General features: G+C 45.5%; 1 protein-coding gene across 3 annotated transcripts in view; it reads left to right on the top strand.

Moving 5' to 3' along the window:
* The window catches only part of TMEM9 (transmembrane protein 9), a 34,629-nt gene extending 18,120 nt beyond the window's left edge, over positions 1-16,509 (top strand). For all 3 annotated transcript variants that reach the window (XM_033918500.1, XM_033918499.1, XM_033918501.1), the window contains exon 6: positions 15,331-16,509. In XM_033918500.1, coding sequence (XP_033774391.1) covers positions 15,331-15,477 — 147 coding nt within the window. In that variant the 3' untranslated portion in view covers positions 15,478-16,509. The remainder of the gene's footprint in view (positions 1-15,330) is intronic.
* Positions 16,510-23,006: the final 6,497 nt, after the last annotated feature.

Below are 23,006 nucleotides of genomic sequence, written 5' to 3' on the forward strand. Positions count from 1 at the left end.
CCACAGCCTCCGGCAACATATTCCACAGCTTGGTTGTTCAGTGAGTTAAAACACACTTCTAATCTCATGGAGCGACCCCTGGTCCTGGTAGGGTTTAAAGACATAAATAGTCCTTCTGTAGGTACCTGTTCTAGCAATGGCAAATGGGGGTCAAACTGACCCCAAATGAAGCATGAAAAATATTCCTCATTGTATCTGGTTTGCCAGTATGACACTCTTCCACTAACAGACTGGGCGACTGGTATCCAAATCATTCACTATACAGTTTTCCACTCTACGGACTCCTTTCTGTTGTCAGTGTTCTCTGTGTCCTACCACCTTGCTGAGCTGCACCCAGGGCCAGCAGATGAATCCGTTTCACATTGGGAAGCCACTCGTACATAGCCGAAGCTGAATGTGATGGACACAGGGGCCATTCTCGTTGCAGTGAGATTAATAGGGCCTCTTGATTAAGAATGTATATTATATCAGACAGAAATCTAGGATCTGAGAGAAAGGCAAGGCTGGAGACGGAGCCCACGTTTCTACTTCTTATTTCTTTCAATGGGATCCAAAGCTTTGCAACAGTGATCAGAGGACAGATGTTGTCTTCCCTTGAGGCTCTTATGCAGTGTATCGCAAACTGTGTGTCCTGTCACACCTGTGTGCCTCCTGAGATTTCTGGTGTGCTGCGGTACACTGGGAAAGAGGAGCGGTGCCGGTGCCAGATGACTGTCTACAGGATTTGCATCTCGCGAGGAGAGTCACGTCCTGTAAGCAATCTCCCAATGCTGACACCTCTTCTCTCTACCGGCCCTTCTCTCCAGGGCGGGTCTTTCTCTCAACGCAAAACCCGTTTGAAGGGTCCTTGTGCATGCACTGATGGCAGTGCGCTGATATCACGCATGCGAAGGATGTCATCACGCCGACGCCAGCGCACTTCCGGGTGTCTCGAGCCGGGGCCACTAGATTTAGTGTGCCCCGGCTTGTAAAGGTTTGCGGGACACTGCTCTTATGCTATGTAGCTTGTTGAGAGGTCTGGATTCAGGTAGCTTAGACAAGCCGCCTTACTTAGGCCCCGATGCAGAAAAGCTTTCCATAGCATCAAGACTGCTTTAACGAGTTTTACTGTCATGGTAAGCTCCCCTCCCGATGCAGGAAAGGGTTCTCCATGGCTGCTAACGATCCTTGTAGCCCCCCCCATGCAAATGCATCGCAAGGAGCTCATTAGTATCCTAATGAGCTCTCCTTGTGATGTACAAAAAGGAACACACACCCCTTTTGTCATCGCTATTTTCTGGCAGGTCCAGATCTGTCGGTAGATGTGTACTCACACAACACAGGAACAACAGCTGTGCCCCCATTAAAAAAATAATGCGATGAGTCAGCAGCCCCTGCTCTTCCTGCTGGCTCGGCTGATCGTGGCAGGGAAATCCCCGATCAGCTGAGCCAGCAGGATTCCCTGAAGTCGCCTATTCCTTTTACCGGGGCTGCCCTCCCCACAAATACCGTCATATAATTTGCATGCTATTCATACAGAGCATTGCCCGGAAAGCAAAAATCGCTCCCACTACGGTATTTTTTCCCCGTAGTGTTGGAGCTTTGCGCATCAGGGACTTAGTTATTTGCCTGGCGATTCTTCCTTTTGTTCACTGAGCAGGGCAATGATGACTGGGCTCCAGTGGGCTGGGAGTTGAAAGCCCAGGGACACAGTGAGGTCAGATTTCCCCAAGACCCTGGAGTGAGATGATGGCAGGGCTGACTCGGAGGAAGATTCTCAAAACTCACCAGTAAAATCCGGCAAGTCGATGTAGTGCCCATAGTGGGAGCGACTTTTATTTTATGGGCGATTCTCAGCATAATAGCATGCAAATTATATGTACCCTATTTGTGCAGAGAATCGCTGGAAAAGAGCGGGAGAAACTGTGCCTAGCGATTTCTCAGAAGAGCAATTGCTAAGCACAGCTCCTCCCTCTCGTCAAAGCTGCTATCCCTGCCCAAATCAACTGTGCTGCAGGTTTCCCCAAGTCCTGCCGGCTCAGCTGATTAACTTCCAGGGAGAACAGCAGAGTCCAGTGGCAGGAGGGAGTAGGCATCCCTCCTGCCGGGTGTGTATGAGGGGGGTTTTCGGGGCCCGGTAGCGGTGGCAGAAGGGAGTGGGCATCCCTCCTGCTGGGGGTGTCGGGAGGGGGTAGGTGGGTAGGAATCACCAGTGGCAGGAGGGAGTGGGCATCCCTCCTGCCATCATTCAATTTGGGGGTCTTTTTGTTTTTAAACTTGTGGGGGGAGGGTCCTGAGCAGTCAAGTTTTACTTTCCTGTCGGTGCTGGAGCCAATCAGTGCTCAGGCACTGATCAAAGAGCTCAGACCCTGTCAGAAAATTTTGGCCTCAAATGTGGCACAACAAGGTTACGGAATCACCCGGAGTGCTTTTTTTACTAATTTTATTAATGATCTTGTTGTACAACATTTGCATGGCAGAGTCAGAGACTGCTAAGAAGCTCAGAAAAGGCCGTTTTGATAATTGGCCGGTAAAATTACTGGCATGCTAATCCATCTGGAACCGGTTTAGCGACCATGTTAAGAGCACCATAACTTCCTCCCAGACATTAAGCAAGACAAGGCAGTCGCATAAACAATAGCTACAGCCAACACAAAACAATTCTGATGGCCCACATAAACCCAAAAGAACCATTAATGCATATTTTTTACCTGCAGGAGGCAGTGGCCAATTTTGAAATAGGCTTCCACTTGGAATTGAATCAGGCAGTGAAAGATATAGTGCACATTGTGCTTTTGGATCAGATCTGCAGGAAGAAGTTTTGCATTTTCACTTCTCAAGGCAAGATTGAAAGTCCCAGTTTCAGTTCCATAATTACAGCCCGAGACACAAAGAGCATGAGACTAAGAATGTTATAATGCCTCTGTATCATCCATGGTGCGACCTCACCTTGAGTACACTTCTCCCTCCGTATTCACGGGGGTTAGGGGCAGAGCCAGCCCGCGAATATGGAAAAACCGCAAATAATATTCGGGCTGATTTTTCCCTTATCCCTGGCTTCCCCCGGCTATTTTTAGCCCTGTAAACCCCCCCTTAAATCTTACCTGGTGGTCTAGCAGGTTTTCAGGCAGGAGCGATCTTCCCACGCTCCTACCCCGTGCAGATCGCTCACAGGAAATGGCTGCCTTGAGCTCCCGTAGTCTCTCGAGCCATTTCCTGTCAGCGATCTGCACAGAGTAGGAGCATGGGAAGATCGCTCCTGCCTGAAAACCTGCTAGACCACCAGGTAAGGCTTATCAGGGGGGGGGGGTGACATGCATGGCTAAAAAAAGGCCAAAAAATCAAGAATAACCGAATCCGTAGATATGGAATTCGCGAATACGGAGGGGGAAGTGTATTGCATTCACTTCTGGTCGCCTTATCTCAAGAAAGAATATGTCTACCCTAGAGGAAAGGAGAGACAGGGGAGATATGATTCAGACGTTCAAATACTTAAAGGGTATTAACGTAGAACAAAATCTTTTCCAGAGAAAGGAAAATGGTAAAACCAGAGGACATAATTTGAGGTTGAGGGGTGGTAGATTCAGGGGAAATGTTAGGAAATTCTACTTTACGGAGAGGGTGGTGGATGCCTGGAATGCGCTCCCGAGAGAGGTGGTGCAGAGTAAAACTGTGACTGAGTTCAAAGAAGCGTGGGATGAACACAGAAGATTTAGAATCAGAAAATAATATTAAAGATTGAACTAGGCCAGTTACTGGGCAGACTTGTACGGTCTGTGTCTGTGTATGGCCGTTTGGAGGAGGATGGGCAGGGGAGGGCTTCAATGGCTGGGAGGGTGTAGATGGGCTGGAGTAAGTCTTAACAGAGATTTCGACAGTTGGAACCCAAGCACAGTACCGGGTAAAGCTTTGGATTCTCGCCCAGAAATAGCTAAGAAGAAAAAAAAAAAAAAAAAATTTAAATTGAATCAGGTTGGGCAGACTGGATGGACCATTCGGGTCTTTATCTGCCGTCATCTACTATGTTACTATGTTACTATGTAACTGGAAAAGATTCAAAGAAGAGTGAACAAGATGATAAAGGGAACTGAACTCCTCTTGTATGAGGAAAGTCTCTTCAGCTTGGAAAAGAGACGGCTGAGAGACGATATAATTGAAGTCTAGAAAATCCTGAGTGGTGTAGAACAAGTACAAGTGGATCGATTTTTTTTTTTTTTTTTTTTTACTCCGTCAAAAATTACAAAGACTAGGGGACACTAGGTGAAGTTACAGGGAGATATTTTTAAAACCAATAGGAGGAAATATTTTTTTCACTCAGAGAATAGTTAAGCTCTGGAACACATTACCAAAGGATGTGGTAAGAGCAGTTAACATAGCTGGTTTTAAAAAAAGATTTGGACAAGTTCCTGGAGGAAAAGTTCATAGTCTGTTATTGAGACAGATGGGGGAAACCACTGCTTGCCCTGGATCGGTAGCATGCAACGTTGATGCTATTTGGGTTTTTGCCAGGGGTGACAGGTCAAATGCGCGCAAGACAATAGCACGCAGACAAAAATGCAAAGACAACTCAGCGCAAAGACAATAGCGTGCAAAGACAATAGCGCGCAAGACAATTGAGCGCAAGTATAACTCAGCGCAACATACACATATACCTTTATATGTATGTATGTATGTATATATATATATATATATATATATATATATATATATATATATATATATATATATATACATATACACCCCCCCACACAGTTTCATATATAAAAGCATGATGTATTTAGAATGAAATAGATTAGAGGCCTGAAAGCTAATTGTTGGGGGGGGGGGGAGTAAGGCTCAAAATTTGCCTATGGCACCTAATATATTTGCACCAGCCCTGGATGATGGAAAATGCTATACTGTGCACAAAACTCTCAAACCTAACAGCCCAAGTTCTTCACAACTGGAGCAGATGTGTTGTTACTTAATCCAGGCTAATCAACCTATTAGCAATAAGGGAACCATAGCATACAGGATAGTGTCTCGCTAAGACTTTACAGGAAGAAGTTAGATTCTGTGGTAATGTGGGAAAATCAGACATGTCTTTGGCATGTCAATCTCTTTTGTAGCAAATTTTGGTGAAGGAAGGAGTGAGGGGGGGGGGGGGCAGATATGGGTTCATCTCGGAGTATCAGTTCTCTCCCCCTCATGAAATTGCCTTGCGTTTCTACCTGCCCTCTTCCCCCACCAAAAGATACATATAGTCCATACATAGAAGTGTTTCTTAGGGGTTAGGTTTGGCTTGTTACAATGTTTCCCTTAGGACAGGGGTGTCAAAGTCCCTCCTCGAGGGCTACAATCCAGTCAGGTTTTCCCCAATGAATTTGCATGATATCTATTTGCATGCACTGCCTTCTCATGCATATTCATTGGGAAATCCTGAAAACCCGACTGGATTGCGGCTCTCGAGAAGGGACTTTGACATCCCTGCCTTAGGATATTATCAGAGGCCTCACCATGAACTTGGTGTCCTAAATAATTGTCATTATGATTTTCTTCTTTCCTACATCCGACTCTAAATATGTTTTTAAAAATTCCCTTGGATTTTACATTGCATTAATATTTATTGACACAGAAATCTTATGCTAGTGTCACCTGGCACTAAACAGGATCGGTAAGACCATGTGGGACCACGCCGATCTGCTTTATGGCCGATTCTAAAAGAGCTGTTGATGCACTAAAATTTTTTCATGCAAATGATTCGTGTGGAGGTTTGTTGTGATCCCCAACTCTCCTGTCTGATCACTGTGAGAGCGACTCACACATGCGCAGAGCCAGAAGGGGAAGCCCCAAAGCAGCTTCCTGCCCCGAACAGCTAAGTGGCAAGAGACCCTTATTAATTTTTTTTAACGGGCATAGATGCAGTGTGTTTTACATAAGCACAATATCTGCCCCATTAAAAAGAAAAAAAAGCACCCGAGCCCTCCCGCCGATGATGGCCCTCCCCGACGTCTCCACCAATGCACTGGGAACTGACCCCTTCCCCCCCAGCAGTGAAAACAGCAGGAGGGATACCCACTTCCTTCTGTCATGCTGATTCACCGTCCTCTCCCCCCAACCGAGAACAAATTGGCAGGAAGGATGCCCCCTCCCTCCTGCACCAGATGCTCTCCCGAACCTCCCCCGGTAGCTTTTTACGAAGTTGGAAGCAGGAGGGAAGAACGGTCCCTCCAGCTTCAAGGCCCGCTGATCCGAAATGGCGGGCCTTCCTTCCTCGGTGCATCATGTGATGCATGGGGAGGGACCCAAGGCCCTGGTTGGCTCAGATGCCTAAGGCCCCTCCCTTTGAGTCAATCAGGGTCTTAGGCTCCTCCCTCTGTAAAGGTGTCTTAGCCAATCAAGGCTTGAGGCTCCTCTCCTTTCATCACATGGGATACAGAGGGAGAAGCCCTGATTGGCTCAGACACCTAAGCCCTGATTGGCTCAGACACCTAAGGCACATGATGCACTGAGGAGGGAAGGCCCACCATTTTTGATTGGCAGACCTTGAAGTTGGAGGGACCGTGCTTCCCTCCTGCTTCTAACTTTGCTAAAAGCTACCAGGGGGAGGTTTAGGAGAGCATCCAGTGGCAGAAGGGAGTAGGCATCCCTCCTATCAATTTTCTCTCAGGTGGGGGGAATAAGGGCAGAAACTCAGCAGATATGAGCTGGAAGTCATGGTGACAACCTCTTAATGATATTCAGCTAAAGAAAAGAGGAAGCCCCTCTTTCCTCCCTCTTGGCACTGTTCTGTTTCCTTCCCTTTTCCTTCTCTCCACTAAACGGAAGCAGGAAACCAAGAAAGGATGAAGATGGAGGCTGTTTAGCCAAAGGGGGAGAGCCAGATGACTTGGACAGACGTATGGGAGCTCATAATTAAAAAATATAAACGTCTAAAATGCGGCCTAAATAGGCACTTGGACGTCCTAATCACCAAGTGTCAATAGAAGAAACATAGAAACATAGAAGATGACAGCAGAAAAGGGCTACAGCCCATCAAGTCTGCCCACTGCCTTTCTGGAATTCTATCGAGGTATCCCAGCCTCTGTGCATCCAAAGCTCAAGATGGGCTTGGTGGAGGCGTGTTATGGGCAGGCTTCGGGCATGCATTAGAGTGGGTTAGACTTGGATGCCTTGCAGCGATAGTCAGTTTTGCAAGAAGTCCTGGATGGAACTTAGATATTCGGAGCTAGACCTGTTTTAGAAGCATCTAAGTGCCACAAAGATGCCCAAACTGACCAGATCACTACTGCATGCATCAAGGTAAGACACCCCCCACACTCCCTCTGTGCTCACTGACTCCCTTCCACCACACAAAAAAGAGAACAAAAAAGTACCTAGAAAAAGCATCATCTGGTATGGGGAAGCCTAGTAGAGCATCAAGTGTGTAGAGTTACCTGGTAGACTAGTGAACCATAGAGAGGAGGACCCAGGTTCGTAAGGCACTCTAACCACAATATCTATGGTATTAAGTATAAGCCCATCAAAACCTACCCATCCCCTTCTATACTACCATATAGGTGCCACCTGCAACCATAAGGGCTATTGGGGTGGTATACAGGTAGGTTTGGGGGGGGGGGGGCTCACCATAAATTTTAAGGGGATTATGGTGAGATATACATCTGACACCCTTTATGTGAAGTTCACAGTAGTGCCCTGTAAGGTGCCCCACTGCTCTGTTGGGATGTCTAAGCGGCCAATCCATTACAATCTGGCCCCTCCCACGTCCAAATGAGCTTGATTTGGATGTCTTGAACATGGACGTTTTTATATTAAGTTAGACGTCCTAAAGGCCAAGATGTTCAACTAGGTCATTTACGGGGGGGGTGGGGGGGAAGGGGGACGTCTAGCGGTTTCAAAAATGGCTATTTCTCTGCCCCAACATTTGGATGTCATGTGGGATACGTCCAAAGTTGGACTTAAAGACGCACTATCGAGAATGCCCCTCATGGTAATCTAAGGAAATATTTCTTTACAGAAAGGATGGTGGGACGATGGTGAATCTATGGCACAGGCTCCCAGTGGAGGTGGTGCAGATGGGAACAACCACAGAGCATCTCTAAGGGAGAGGATGAGATTATAGAGATTAGTAGCTGGTACGGATGGGCAGACTGGAGAGGCTGTATGATCTTTATCTGCCGTTGTTTTGCATTGGCCAAATTTGCAGTGACGTTTATCCTATGTTAAGGGGATGCAAGAGATGTGAGGGGAGAGCTTAAAGATGATTGATTTAGTCAAGGACGAGTTAAAAGGCAAGACAGTGTCAGTTACAAAGTCTGGTTGCAAAAGTCTGATCAAACAGACTGCCTTCAGCCTTTGTTTCTTTCTAGGGGAGGGTGGAGAATGAGGGCTTAAGAAGTTGCTTACATTAGAAAAACCTCTTTAGGATGTCTCTCCTGTAAAGGTACGCCTTATTATAAGGACATTGCACTGGGAAGAATATTACTTCTGAAGTTTAGGTGTGTGTCTCCCCAGCAGAGATAAAGTCTTTTTTAAGAGGTCCCTCCTCCCTTTGCTATTTATTTCCTACAGCCTTATATAATTTCACAGGGAGCACATTCTCTGTTTATATTTGATAATTTTTTTTCACTCAGAGAATAGTTAAGCTCTGGAGCGCATTGCCAGAAGTTGTGGTAAGAGCGGATAGCAGAGCTGGTTTTAAGAAAGGTTTGGACAAGTTCCTGGAGAAAAAGTCCATAGTCTGTTATTGAGACAGACATGGGGAAGCCATGAAATGTCCCACCTCATTACACAGACAGAGGTGCAATGGGAGAGGCTTTGCACATGAGAATGGGCGATTCATCTAATCTACACTCTCCGCTCCCAGTAATATAGTAACATAGTAACATAGTAGATGACGGCAGATAAAGACCCGAATGGTCCATCCAGTCTGCCCAACCTGATTTAATTTTAATTTTTTTATTTTTTCTTCTTAGCTATTTCTGGGCAAGAATCCAAAGCTTTACCCGGTACTGTGCTTGGGTTCCAACTGCCGAAATCTCTGTTAAGACTTACTCTAGCCCATCTACACCCTCCCAGCCATTGAAGCCCTCCCCAGCCCATCCTCCACCAAACGGCCATATACAGACCGTGCAAGTCTGCCCAGTACTGGCCTTAGTTCAATATTTAATCTTATTTTCTGATTCTAAATCTTCTGTGTTCATCCCACGCTTCTTTGAACTCAGTCACCGTTTTCCTCTCCACCATCTCTCTCGGGAGCACATTCCAGGCATCCACCACCCTCTCCGTAAAGTAGAATTTCCTAACATTGCCCCTGAATCTACCACCCCTCAACCTCAAATTATGTCCTCTGGTTTTACCATTTTCCTTTCTCTGGAAAAGATTTTGTTCTACATTAATACCAACCTCTTTTAACCCTTTCAGGACCAAGGGACATATTTGTCCCATAACTTTAAAATCCTATAAATTTTGATTGGGATAGTCTACAGTTCTAAATTTGATATGTACGGATTCCATATGATACTGCCTTTATGTAAACAAACTGGTTCCGACATTCATTCATTAGCGTCGTTGCCAGATTGACGAGAAGATTCACTTGCCACACTGTCCATAAGCCAGAAGTGTGATTTTTTTAAATAAAAATAATGATATTTCACAAAAAAATCAATTTTTTGGCATCTGCAAGCCCTTTTTACCATAAAAATGTCGTCAAAACCACAAAAATTGGCCTACGATCCTTATGGTCCTGAAAGGGTTAAGAAGCGTCAAATCCCCTCCCCTTTGTTTTCTCCTTGCCCTCTCACCATTATTTTAAAATTTATTTTATTTCAATGTATTTTACTCTTGCCTAACCCTTGATCCTCTTGTTTCTGTACATTTATGTCTTATCTATTGAACATATATATATATTTTTTTATTTTTTACCTTCTTTTAAAATTTTTTTAGTATTGTAAACCGTCTAGGTCAGTGGTTCCCAACCCTGGCCTGGGGGACCCCCCCCAGCCTGTCAGATTTTCAAGATATCCCTAATGGATATGCATGAGAGAGATTTGCATATAATGGAAGTGACAAGTATGCAAATCTCTCTCATGCATATTCATTAGGGATATCTTGAAAACCCGACTGGCAGGGGGGTCCCCCAGGACAGGGTAGGGAATCACTGGTCTAGGTACAAATTGATAGACAGTATGTCAAATACAGAATGAACTTGGAAACTTGGCCAGGGATAATATAAAAATTGCATTCCCGAAGAAGACAGTGCACGCTAATACATGTTAATTTCCTAGTGCATCACTACTTATACACCAGTGGATGGATCATGCCACCGAGTCGGCCACCAACTCATGGCAACATTCTCAGTGAGGAATTAACCCTCTGATATTTCATAGCAGAATACAGGAGTGGTCTGCCATTACCTTCTCCCGCGCAGTGTGTGTTTCCACTATGTCGCTGCTGGTCAACATAGAGCTTCCCAGTCTACAGCACCTGGTATTCCCAGACGGTCTACTTGTACACCAATACTTTTCAGTATTTCCTGCCTTTCCAATTCAAACGCACTCCCTTTATGACACTATTGTTTTCAAACATTCTATCCATATGGTAAGAGCGGAGAGCGTAGCTGGTTGTAAGAAAGGTCTGGACAATTTCCTGGAGGAAAAGTCCATAGTCTGTTATTGAGAAAGACACGGGGGAAGCCACTGCATGCCCTGGATTGGTAGCACGGAATCTTGCTACTGTTTGGGGATTCCGCATGAAATGTTGCACTCTTTGGGGTTCTAGAATCTTGCTTACTCTGAGATAATGGAATGTTGGCCAGGTACTAGTGACCTGGATTGGCCACCGTGAGAACAGGCTACTGGGCTTGATGGACCATTGGTCTGACCCAGTAAGGCATGTTCTTATGATTTCTTTGAGTCAAGCAAGGTTTTTTCTGGGGGGGGGGGTTACAGTAAAGTTTCATATCTGGATACAATTGTCTTTCAAATTGCATATATTAGCACAATGGAAGCATTTTTAAGTACAAAACCATTTTTAAGTATTGTTAGCATGTACTGGTGGAAACACATGCTATTTGCACATGTGGCTATTCACCATAGCTGCACATGTGCAAATAGCAACAGCGTTATTTTCATTAGATGCACAATATGGCTGCCATTACCAAGTGGAACAAATGCCCTTGTGTTCGGACACCTCCTCCATGTAACAGCACAATTTGACCATGCTTAAAATTGACATATGATTTTGATTATAGCAGCACCCCAGAATTTGTTTCTCATTTTTGTGGGAGAGAATCGTCCGTGCGTGGGTCAACCACATGTCTTTTTGCATGAGCCCTCTCTTGCCTTTCCTCTGCCTGATTTTCTCAGCTCTTTTTCCTTTGCAAAGTGGTGACTTGTGGTGAAAAATTTCATGACTTCACTAAGGTATCGTTTCTGTATCCTGCTTGGACAGAAGAGCGATAGTGGTCGTAAAGGCAGGCCACATTAATCTTTTTGGGCGCGGCCTGGCAGGAGATGAAACGTGTCAGGCAGTTGCTATCGGAAATCTGTGGGCGAGATTTTGAACTGCTTTGGTTGTAATCCCCAGTAAGAGCAGGCTTCAGCATCTCAGGAAATCGTCGCACTTGGCAGCTTCACAGGGCCCACTTGGCTGTAATTACAGGAAAGTGTTTATGGCTGTGTGGTGCAGGGAAACAATGTATGTACATACCCCCCTAAAAATAAGAGACAGAAATTAGTCTACATGCATTGCACAGCCGCCTGCTATGAAGAACTCTGTGTTACAAGGACTTTTTATGTAATGTAATGTAATTTATTTCTTATATACCGCTACATCCGTTAGGTTCTAAGCGGTTTACAGAAAATATACATTAAGATTAAAATAAGAAAGGTACTTGAAAATTTCCCTTACTGTCCCGAAGGCTCACAATCTAACTAAAGTACCTGGAAGGTAATGGAGAAGTGAAAAGTAGATATAGAGGAAAAATAAAATAAATAAACATTTTAACAAGACAGCATTGATCTAGATACTTTGGAAGGTAGAAGAGAGGAGAGAAAGGAATAGATGTAGAAGGGAGAACCGTTGAACAGTAGAATTCTGGAGAAATTTAAATGATAGAAATAGAACAAAACAAAGACAAAAGGCAAAACAATAGATAAGATTAAAGATAGATTAAAGATTAAAGATAGAGGTAGCCTGCTGAAAAAACAGCCATCAGATATCGGGGGGCATCGTGATCATATTGGGGCTGTTTGTATGTGATTTGTGCAATTCTATAATTTACAATCACTGAATCAAACTCACATTTAATGGCTGAAAACATGGGATATATGGAGGGCCATTTTCAAAAAGGAGACTAACCCCCTCTCTTACAAAGGTGCGCTAAGCTTTTCACTGCACGCAAAACGCTCTAAACGCTTAGCGTGCACTAAATCCGCGCTAAAACGCTTAGCGCGCCTTTGTAAAAGAGGGCCTAAGTCCAGCGTGGGCGTTTCACGTAAGACATCCAAAAGTCGGGGTGGGGGGGTGGAGGGGAACGTCCATTTTTGAAACCAAGCTGGAAGCTGAAAATATTGTTTGAAAATCATCTGCTTGGATGTCTTGGCCACCAGGATGTCCAACCTTAGGAAATCTAACTTTATTCCGCATTTTCAACCACAGAAACGTCCAAGTTGAAAACTAGACCATTTGGAAATGGGAGGGGCCAGCATTGTGATGGACTGGCCATATAGACATCCCAGTAGAGCAGTGGGGCACCTTAGAAGGCACTGCTGTGAACTTCACATAAAGGGTGCCACAAGTGCATCTCACCATAATCCTCTTATAATTTATGATGACCCTCCAAAACTCCCCCAAACCTACTAGAACCTACTTCCCCAAAACCTACTAGACCCTTATAGCTGCAGGTGGCACTGATATGGCAGTATAGTAGGATTTTGGAGGCCTCACACTTTCTATTATAAATGTACTGGTTAAAGTGACATGGGCCTGGATCCTCCTCTCTATGGCTTATTAGCCCATGTACTGTTTCATTCATATATTTGGGGTGGGAGAGGGTTACTGACCACTGGGGGAGTGTGTGTATGGGGGGTGTCATAACTCAATCCCTCCAATGGTCATTTGGTCAGTTTGGGTATTATTTTGGCACTTAGATGCTTTGAAAACAGGTCTAGCTCAGAACGTCTAAGTAGAGAATGACACGGTGACAAAATTCATCACCGTTCCCGACCCCGCGGATAACCGCGGGAAATAATCCCATGTCATTTTCTAGTGTCTATTTCAACTTCAGTCCTTCTACACCAGCATTCTTCAAAGCAAAGCTTGTGGATCAGTGGTTGTGGCCATTCATACTCTGATTCTTATGTGAGCCAAGGATAATGAAGCCATTGTGACATCACTGATGTAATTGGCTCTTAGGCACTGGTGGAATGAGGCATTATGACATCACAATCTCAGCTCTGGAATGTTGCTACTCAACCTCGGTCCTTCTACACCAGCATTCTTCAAAGCAAAGCTTGCGGGTCAGTGGTTGTGGCCATTCATACTCTGATTCTTCCCTCTCTCCTTAAAGAATGACATGAAGATTGTTTACCGCGGTTATCTGCGGGGACGGGAATGGTGATGAATTTTGTCACCGTGTCATTCTCTACGTCTAAGTTCCATCCAGGACATCTTGGGGAACGTTTGTTTATAGGTGTAGGATGGCCAAGTCTAAGCACACCCCAAAATCGGCCATACCATGCCTCCCAACATGCCCCCCCCCCTGGATCTTTGGATGCACAGCGGCTAGAACACCTTGCAAGATGTCCAGAAAGACAGTTTAAAATATCGGCATGTGGATGTCGCAGCGATTAGGATGTCCAAGTGCGGACTTATGATGGCTTTTGGATGTCTTAATTTTTTTTTTTTAATTATGAGCCCCATAGAGAATAACTTCAAATAGTAAAGCACAAAAATTTGGAGAAAAGACCTTGATGAAAAAAATACAAAATAATACTGGAATGCATTTCCTAAAGAACTCTAGTTCAATCAATCATTATCACAGGCAAAAAAAAAAAGCCCCTCTACAATAACTAATTTACCCCCAAATATCTCTAACTAAATGTGATTCATTTGAACAAAATGGAGTTCATAGAGTGATAAACAGTCAGGAGAGGCACCTGTCGCTTAAATTGCGCTTGGCAAGCCGGCCTTCAATATTCAGTAGCCCTTATTGCCACTGAATATCAGTTCTAAGCAGCCATTTTGGTATTGGGTGGCATTGTGCCCACATAATTAAGTGGGCATATAGGACCACACAAAAAGCAGTCTTATCTAAGTGGGTGCTGGCACTGAATATTGGCTGGCACTCACATAACTTCAGGGGGAGGGTTGGGGGAGGGGCATATAGTACAATTGCCCTGGGCCCCAAAGCTCCAGGGGGTCTCCGTGTGCTGTAGCACGTTTAGAACAGTCACTACACTCCCGCGTCAGAGAGAAAAGAGCCATCGGCTCAGTTGTGACGCTCGTATACAGTACGTACTTGTATTGCAAGACCTCGCAGCATCTTCGGCTCAGTTGTGATGACGTGTCGCGCGTATACGTGCTCGTCTTGCAAAACACTCGCATCCCAAGTTACTCGCAATCCAAGGTTATACTGTACTTGTGCAGGTTCACACGCACCTACCGTGCACAGTGGTACTGGCATTAGAAGCGAAGTTGAGGGACTAGTCCAGTAGTTTAGGTGTGCTACTATGGATAAAGACTCTGGTTCAGTTTCTGAGTCCGGCTTTCCATGCCCTTGGTCAATAGCAGTGTCATAGAGGTAACCCTCACAGCTCTCGGTGCATGAGAAATGGAGGATGGCACGGTCATGGTTTACAGGTGGCTTCTACTGGCCTGATTTAGGGACCGTGATTGCAGGCTTCCAGAATGAGCCCCTTGTTCATGGTCTCCTGCCCAGGAACCTCACTGCAATGACCAGACAATGTATGCTGGGGCAGGGCAGTTAAACAGGGGCAAAGGTCCCTGGCACCAAATCCCAGCCATGGTTCCTGAATGACCTGGAAATACAAACAGTAGCAGGAACTGCTGAGTCATGGAAATATAGGAAGAATAAGAAATAAGGGGCAATGCCAAAGGTCACAATGCGGGACTACAAGGTCCACAGAATCTTTGTTCCTGTGTGCCTCGTAGGCAGTTGCCAGAAGGAAACCACGTGGATGGATTTTGTACCTATTTTTTTCTGCAGTCAAGTTGCTGTTTATCTGGGCCTTTAAAGTGATCTATCCATGTTCCCACAGTCAGTGTCAGGAATCCCACAGGTACTAAAGTTCCCAAACGCACTGCAGCAGATAAACTTACACTTGTTTTTCTCCCATTTGAATATTTTAGGATGCCCGTGTGCTGACGGCAGCTGCCCACACCAGCCTCCGAGCCAGCACCATGCTGGAGAGAGTGGAAGGTGCCCAGCAGCGCTGGAAGCGGCAGGTCCAAGAGCAGAGGAGAACCGTGTTCGATAGACACAAGATGCTGAGCTAATCGTTTCCACGGCAGAGGCTACGGGACTCCCAGGAAGGAGAGAGAGGCTTATCTCAGGACTGCACCGGGGATATGGATTTTCAACTCGCCAAATTTATACCTCCTTTAGGGACTAAGGCCTTCTTTGCGTTGCCTGCAGTTCCCTCCCCTTAGGGCTGAAGAGAAAGTGGGAAGCACGCAGGTAGGGTTCGGTAGGTCTCTTTTAGTCCATCCCTCCTGTCTTGCAGTTCTCTTTGGGTGGGGCGGGAATGTGGTACTGTTGCCACGACCCCTTCCTCTGAGCAACAGCAAGACATCAAGTCGAAGGAGCAAGACGGAGTATACCAATTCACTTATAAATGAGTCCCACTTCTAGCTATTCAAACTAGGAATAAATAAATAGGAAAATGTTAAGGGATCAATGTCTAACTCACAGAGCAAACGTCCTGGGGAAGAGTTCCTAATCCTCGCCAAAAGTTGTTAATAGCATGCAGACTGTCGCTTTCTTGTTCTTGATTCTCTTACTCATGGTAGGAGTGCATTCAACGATGAATTCATTAGTGCGTAAACGTTAAGCAGAGTTTTTTATGGGTTTTTTTTTTTTTTTTTTTCGCAAACTGCAGTTGGTGTAGGTGACTTCCCAACTGGGTCCCGAATCTCACTTTAGAGATAAAACCACAGGCCCCTGCCTCCATGTTGCAACGGATGAAACGACTTTCATTTCATCAATTTTGTTTCCTTCTTATCTAAAAGGATGTTCAGAGTGGGACACAGTAAATCTAATATAATAAAAGCCTAAGCCGCGCATGCGCACTCTTACCTGCGTGCTCCCGTTTTCTGTGCGCTGTAGGTCCCCGCAGGTAGGAGTGTGCATGCGCTCTCTCTCCCAAGGCGGATGTCGGCTTCAGGCGGCGTGGAGGCTGTCGGCGTCTGCAGATCGCGGTGGCTGTCGGCGCCTGCAGGCCGTGGTGGCTGTCGGTGCCTGCAGGCCGAGGCGGCTGTCGGCGGAGGGCAGACGTGAGGTAAGGGGTGCTGCTGGACAGGGGAAGAGATGGGGGGGTAGAAAAAGGAAGGGAGGCCTACTGCTGGACAGGGGGACAGGAAAGAGGTGATGCTGAACAGGGGAGAGATTAAAAAAAGGGAGAAGGGCTGCTGCTGGATAACGGAGCAGTGAAGGGGTGGTGGTGGACACAGGGAAGGTAAAAGGAAGGGAGAATGGGTGGACAGCCGAGGAAAAAGAAAGACATAAAGAAAGACAGAAATACAGAAGGAGAGAAGAAGAAGGAGAGAGAGAGAGAAAGAAATAAAGACAGACACATTCTAGCACCCGTTAAGACTAATAAAAGTATAAAATGGCAATTACACAAAATAACAAATACCTAAGAAGGTACATAGAGAATAAAACTTCCGTCAATAAAATCTGTTAGCAGAAAAACAATCTAATCAAGACCAGCTAGTCTAATATCAATCAATAACAATGTACTTCATGTTATACCAATTATTTAAAATGAAAGGATAATCTGGGTCGCCAGGAGTCAGAAATAGAAAACTAAGCCCCCACTTTTACTAAGGTGCGCTATGCTTTTTAGCGTGCAATAAATATTAGCACGCGCTGAACACGCACTAAACGCTAACGCGTGCATGTTATCCTATGGATGCATTAGCGGTTAGCGCACGCGCTAAAACGCTTAGCGCACCTTAGTGAAAGAGGCCTACGCTTTATTGTGAAGTAACAGTAATGTCAGAAAGCAGATGGATCAATGTTCATAGGGGACTTCACAGTCAACATCCAATACTGACCGTGTTAACCCCCTCTTTTACCAACGCATAGCACGGGTTTTAGCGCCGGCAGCGGCGGGAACTGCTCCGACGCTCGTAGGGATTCTGTGAGCGTCAGAGCAGTTCCCGTCACTGCCGGTGCTAAAACCCACACTACGCGTCTGTAAAAGAGGGGATAAGTGGGGGTTTCTTTTGTAAAATTCCTTGCCGGCTTATAGCTACATTTTCTCCAGATGACTCGGCAGCCCTGGCTTTGAGTATCGCTCCCCAAGATTTTGTGGGTCCTCTAAACCTGGCCTTTTCGTATGTTTTGCGCTGTGTTCTGACTGCTTTGTGCTGAGTCTAAATGCTGCCCTGCCTGTACCAAAAGAAGTAAACAAAACGATAAAAGTGTTGAGGATGTTTTGGGAAAGTGATCCCAAATTTCTGATGTGTAATTCTTGTTCTGTGTTGGTGTCCAAGTCCATGCCCTCCCCTTCTTTCCCCTGCCTGGAAGGGACAAGCTGGAGCAGAATACCCCTGCTGGTCTGGATTCCCTAAGGAACTAAGGGACAGATTCTGCAATTGAGTGCCTAAAAAGATAGGCATCTATTTCATGTCAATCGTACTTAGGTGCCTGTAATGTAGGTTATAATTTGAGAATCCTACATTATAGGTGCCTAAGTCCTGTAGAGTAGTGTTTTTCAACCTTTTTACACCTATGGACCGGCAGAAATAAAAGAATTATTCTGTGGACCGGCATCAGTCCGTGGACTGGCGGTTGAAGAACACTGGGCTAAGTCGTGGGCCAGGCCCCGCCCATCTCTACCCAATCTCCATCCCAGACCCCGCCCCCATAATAGTACTAATTGTAACACTATTTTTTCCATTCATTTTTCACAGATACACAATATAATCTTATTAACAACACATAATGGTTAACCACAAAATTAAACTACACAAAGCACACTGACAGCAGATGTAAATTCTCAAAATTGACATCATTCAATCACTATATTCAAAAATAAAATCATTCCCCCCTACTTTTATTGTCTCCCTCCCTCCATGCTATGCCTTACCTTCTGGCCTGCTCCCGCCTTGCCATTTTATGATACCCCCGGTATTATCTTCAGGCCTGCTCCCTCTTCCTCACTGATGCAGTGCACAAAGCTGCGGGCAGCAGCTCCTTGTGCGTCCCGTGCCTCATCTGGAAGCCTTCTCTCTGACGTTGCAACGTCAGAGAGAAGGCTTCCGGTTCAGGCACAGGACACGCGTAGGAGCCACTGCCCGTGGCTTTGAGCACTGAATCGGTTAGGAAGAGAGAGCTGGCTCGAAGATAACGCCGCATCGATGGCACCGTGGACCTGCGGTTGAAGAACACTGTTTTGGGCCTGATGCACGTGCTGGCCCTGTGGACCGGCAGGAAATGTCTGTGGACCGGCACCGGTCCACGGACCGGTGGTTGAAGAACACTGCTGTAGAGAATCAAGCCTAGAGGCGCCTAAGTCACTCTCCACCCCCTAAACACGCCTACTTTGGAGTTAGGTGCCATAAGATAGGCACTTATCGCCCATTTAATTTTTATTTTTTTTCAATTATGAGTTTACTAAAGCTCATAATTGAAGCCAATATACTAATTAGGTGCCTAACTTACCCCTCCCCCCCTTTTTACAAAACAATAGCACATTTTTTAGTGCCGGCCACAGTGGTATCGGCTCTGACGCTCATAGAATTCCTATTTCCAGGTTGAAGCGGATCGTATTGTGATCGCTGTTTCCCAGCGTCCATTCTACCTCTACATCTTGTGCCGGTCCTCGCAGTCCAAGATCGGCAACGGCAGCTGCAAGTGGTGTTCAGCCTAAAGCTTCCCTCCCAGGCAGAAACAGGAAGCTGCGTCAGAGGGGAAGCTTTGGGCTGAGCACTGCTTGCAGTTCGGATTCCAAAGCAGCGTTCGGATTCCAGGGCAAAAATGAAGAGAAAAAAAAAGTTCGGATTCCAAATTGTTCGAGTTCTGGGGCATTCGGATTCCGAGGTACCACTGTACCCATATTTTCTGTCCAAAAATTAGCTCTTGAGAATGACAAAAATATAGCCGCAAAACAGAGTTTAGGTCTTGCTCAAAGACAAAGTAGACCAAGAAGACATGGAACGGTAGTTTGGAATGCTGCTACCATTTGGGTTTTTGCCAGGTACTTGTGACTTGGATTGGCCTCCTTGAGGAGGGTAACGGGACTAAATCGCGCAAGACAACGGCGCGCAGACAACTGAGCGCAAGGTTTGACGGCGTGCCGAAGAAAACCACTATTTTAAAGGGCTCCGACAGGGGTGTGGGGGGGAACCCCCCCACTTTACTTAACAGACATTGCGCTGGCGTTATGGGGGGTTTGGGGGGTTGTAACCCCCCACATTATACTTAAAACTGAACTTTTTCCCTAAAAAAAACAGGCAAAAAGTTCGGTTTCAAGTATAATGAGGGGGGTTACAACCCCCCAAACCCCCCACAACGCCAGCGCGATGTCTGTTAAGTAAAATAGGGGGTTCCCCACCAACACCCCCCGTCGGAACCCTTTAAAATAGTGCTTTTCTTCGGCGCGCCGTCAACCTTGCGCTCAGTTGTCTGCACTCAGTTGTCGGCGCGCCGTTGTCTCGCGCGATTTTGTCTATGAACCGTGAAGACATGATACTGGACTAGATGGACCATTAGTCTGATCCAGTATGGCTAGTCTTATGTTCTTAAGAAGGTCGATTTTTCAGTAACCTCCAAATTATTTAAATCTAATCCTGCTTCTTGAACTTACTAAGGTTAGCATTGGAGGATTTTTGAGAAGAAACAGGCAAATAATATAGTTTATTTAATGGGGAACTATTTCAAAACATCCAGCATGTATTTTTTTTAATGCATCCCAAAGGGTCAATCCAAGCAGCTTGGGAAAATTCAAATTTAACTCTCTATTGTAGTTCTCAAACTGCTCAATTTTTATTTTTTTTTTTGAGCATGTAGTTTATAACATTTTATTGAAGGAATCGAACAAGTGTACAGTAATATAATACATAATATTCTCATAGCAATTAAATTCACAAAACTAATTTTCATAGAAATTTCTATTATTCCTCCAAAATATATTTCCATATTATCCACCTCAAACCTCTATACAATCCCAATCCCAATTCCCCCTTTTTCAATCCCCCCTTCCCCTCCTCCCCTCTTCCCTACCCCCCTCCCCTTATTTATGTTCAAACATTTTATTAAAGGAATAAAATAAAATTACATATAAATTATTCAAGAAGATTTTTCTTACAAATAATAAAATTCACCATTGATAAAATTACTAATCCCGTAAACTAATGCCCCCACCCCAGATTTTTTTATGAATTAATTGCTTATCTGTCATGAGAGCCAACGCAACTTCTTAGACCTCCCCTTTTATGAAACCACGATAGTGGTTTGACTCCTCTGTGCTGCTCCCGACCCTCATAGAGTTCTTATCATGGTTTTGTAAAGGTGGGGGTGAGATAATGGATCCGATTGAGGCTTTCATTCTTAACCTTGTCTAAATTGTTAGTTAACATATCAATCTTACCAGCACCATTAACTCTTCCAAAGTCTTACAGGTTGTTCCACCTTCATCAGAAGCCTCCGGTCACCTTCAAGTGTCACTGGCAAAGGGGTTTGCGCCCCTATTGCATTATCACCAGCGATGGTATGAACTTCGATGAAATGCTTCCTCAAATGGGCCAGAGCAACAACTTCTGTAGCAGATGGTCTCTTTACATTCTCCATCGAAATTGCTGGGCATAGAGGAAGATTACAGTCTGGAGGAGAAAGCTGACTGCAGCTACTCTTTGCTGTACCACCTCCCCGGAAGTTGCTGCTCTAGTTGACTGCCTAGTTTGCTCCATGATTAAGCCTGCTCACCCCAAGAAGACATGTACCTTATATCATGACAATTCATCAGAGTTTTAAACATCACATTTCTGCCATTCTACAGCTGTTTGTGCTGGATTCCTACTTGACAAGTATCTCTGTGAAACCTGCATGGGGATCTAATGATCAACAGTACAGCGGCACCCTTCCCTAATTTACTCACATTCAGGGGTGGACTGACAGTGATCTGGGCCCCTAGGCAGTAAAGGGCAAATTCTATAAAAAAAAGCGCCCAAGAGTTAGGCGCCAAAGTAGGCACCGTTCAGCGTGATTCAAGAAAAATCGGGTGCTGTTTAGTGAATCACGCTGAGCGCCACCTATTTTGGAGGCGCCCAATAAATAGGCCAGCTCTAGGCACAGCTAAGACGTAGGCGCCCATGCGAGCGCTTGAGCACGCTTAAGAGCAGCGATTCTGCAACCAGGTGCCTAACACGAAGCCACGCCCGTGCCCAGCACGCATAGCGCCTATTTTTTTGAAGGCCGCCTAAATTTTTAGAGGCGGCTTGTTACGGAATCGTTCTTTCCTAATAGGCGCCTGCGTTTCAATTAGTGCCAATTAAGAAGCTTAATTGAGCTTGTTATTCAATTTAGCTAGGCGTCTCTAGTTGGGCGCCTCCAAAATAGGTGCCTAACATTGTTACAGAATTTGGGCCTAAGGGTCATGGATCCCTAACCATCTATCAAAAATGATTAAACTAGATGGAAGCTAGGGGAGAGTGGGCCCCACTACCAGGGCAGGATTAATTCATCGAGGGCCCCTAGGCACACAAGTATACTGGGCCCCCCTGCCCCGCCCCACCCCACCATGCGCCCAGGCGGAAACAGGAAGCTGCGTCAGAGGGAAGCTTTGGGCAAACAGCACCGCTTGCACAATTACAGTTCCCGTTGCCTTTCTTGCCCGCGTTGCTTGCTTGTGTTATTTTCTGTCGATGGGGGGTTGCCGATCGGGGTGGGGCCCGCGTTGCCGATCGATGCTGGAGGGGCCCATCACCGTTTGGAAAAAACAATGTTGATGCCTTCCTTCATCGGGCCCCCTTGACCATTTCGGGCCCTAGGCACATGCCTACTTGGCCTGTTGGTTAATCCTGCCCTGCCCACTACTCTTGTGGGCCCTTGGGCTTTACCCTATTGTCTCAACACTGCTCACATTCCTAATAGATGCAGCTAATTAGGATAGATTTGGATTCAACACTAAAAATTCAACAGGAATGAATGTAATGAGGGCATTAAGGGATGCGCTGCTGAGTAATTCCCAGACTTCCTGGGGGCTCTGCAGCTAGTCAGGTTTTCAGGATATTAACCATGAATATTCATGAGAGATTTGCATGCACTGCTTCCATTGTAGATATCGTGAAAACTGATTTGACTGGGGAGCCACTGTACTACCCGATAAATTATCCCAAAAGAAGACCTTTTGAATGATGACCGACAGAAATCTTTCAGTACATATCAGCTCCAGCTCCAGAGGTCTGAAAGGACCTGATTTATCTCCAAGCACATGACAAAATATCCAACATCACTTGGGCAGGTTGGCAAGAAACCAAAATGACTTATGAGCCCCATGTCGTCTTCTCCATGTCTCTTATCCTGACGTCTGCCAGCAATAAATCTTTTCCCGAGGACCCTTCAGGCTTTCCCCAGAGCACGACAAACCTTTAAGGTGTGATCTGTAGAATAATTAGCTTGTCTAGGTTTGGAGCACTGGCGGCTGGGATGGGGGCGGAGGTTGTTGCATAGAAACAAGAGGAGATGAACAATATCAGACACTTGTTTATATTTAGGTTCTAAAGATGCTGCGTTTGGACTTGCAAAGACTTTGAACCGGATCGGGCTTTCATACTTTTTTTTTTTTTAATTTTGGGTGCTA

Source organism: Geotrypetes seraphini, chromosome 13 (genome assembly GCF_902459505.1).
Source record: "Geotrypetes seraphini chromosome 13, aGeoSer1.1, whole genome shotgun sequence".
Classification (NCBI taxonomy): domain Eukaryota; kingdom Metazoa; phylum Chordata; class Amphibia; order Gymnophiona; family Dermophiidae; genus Geotrypetes; species Geotrypetes seraphini.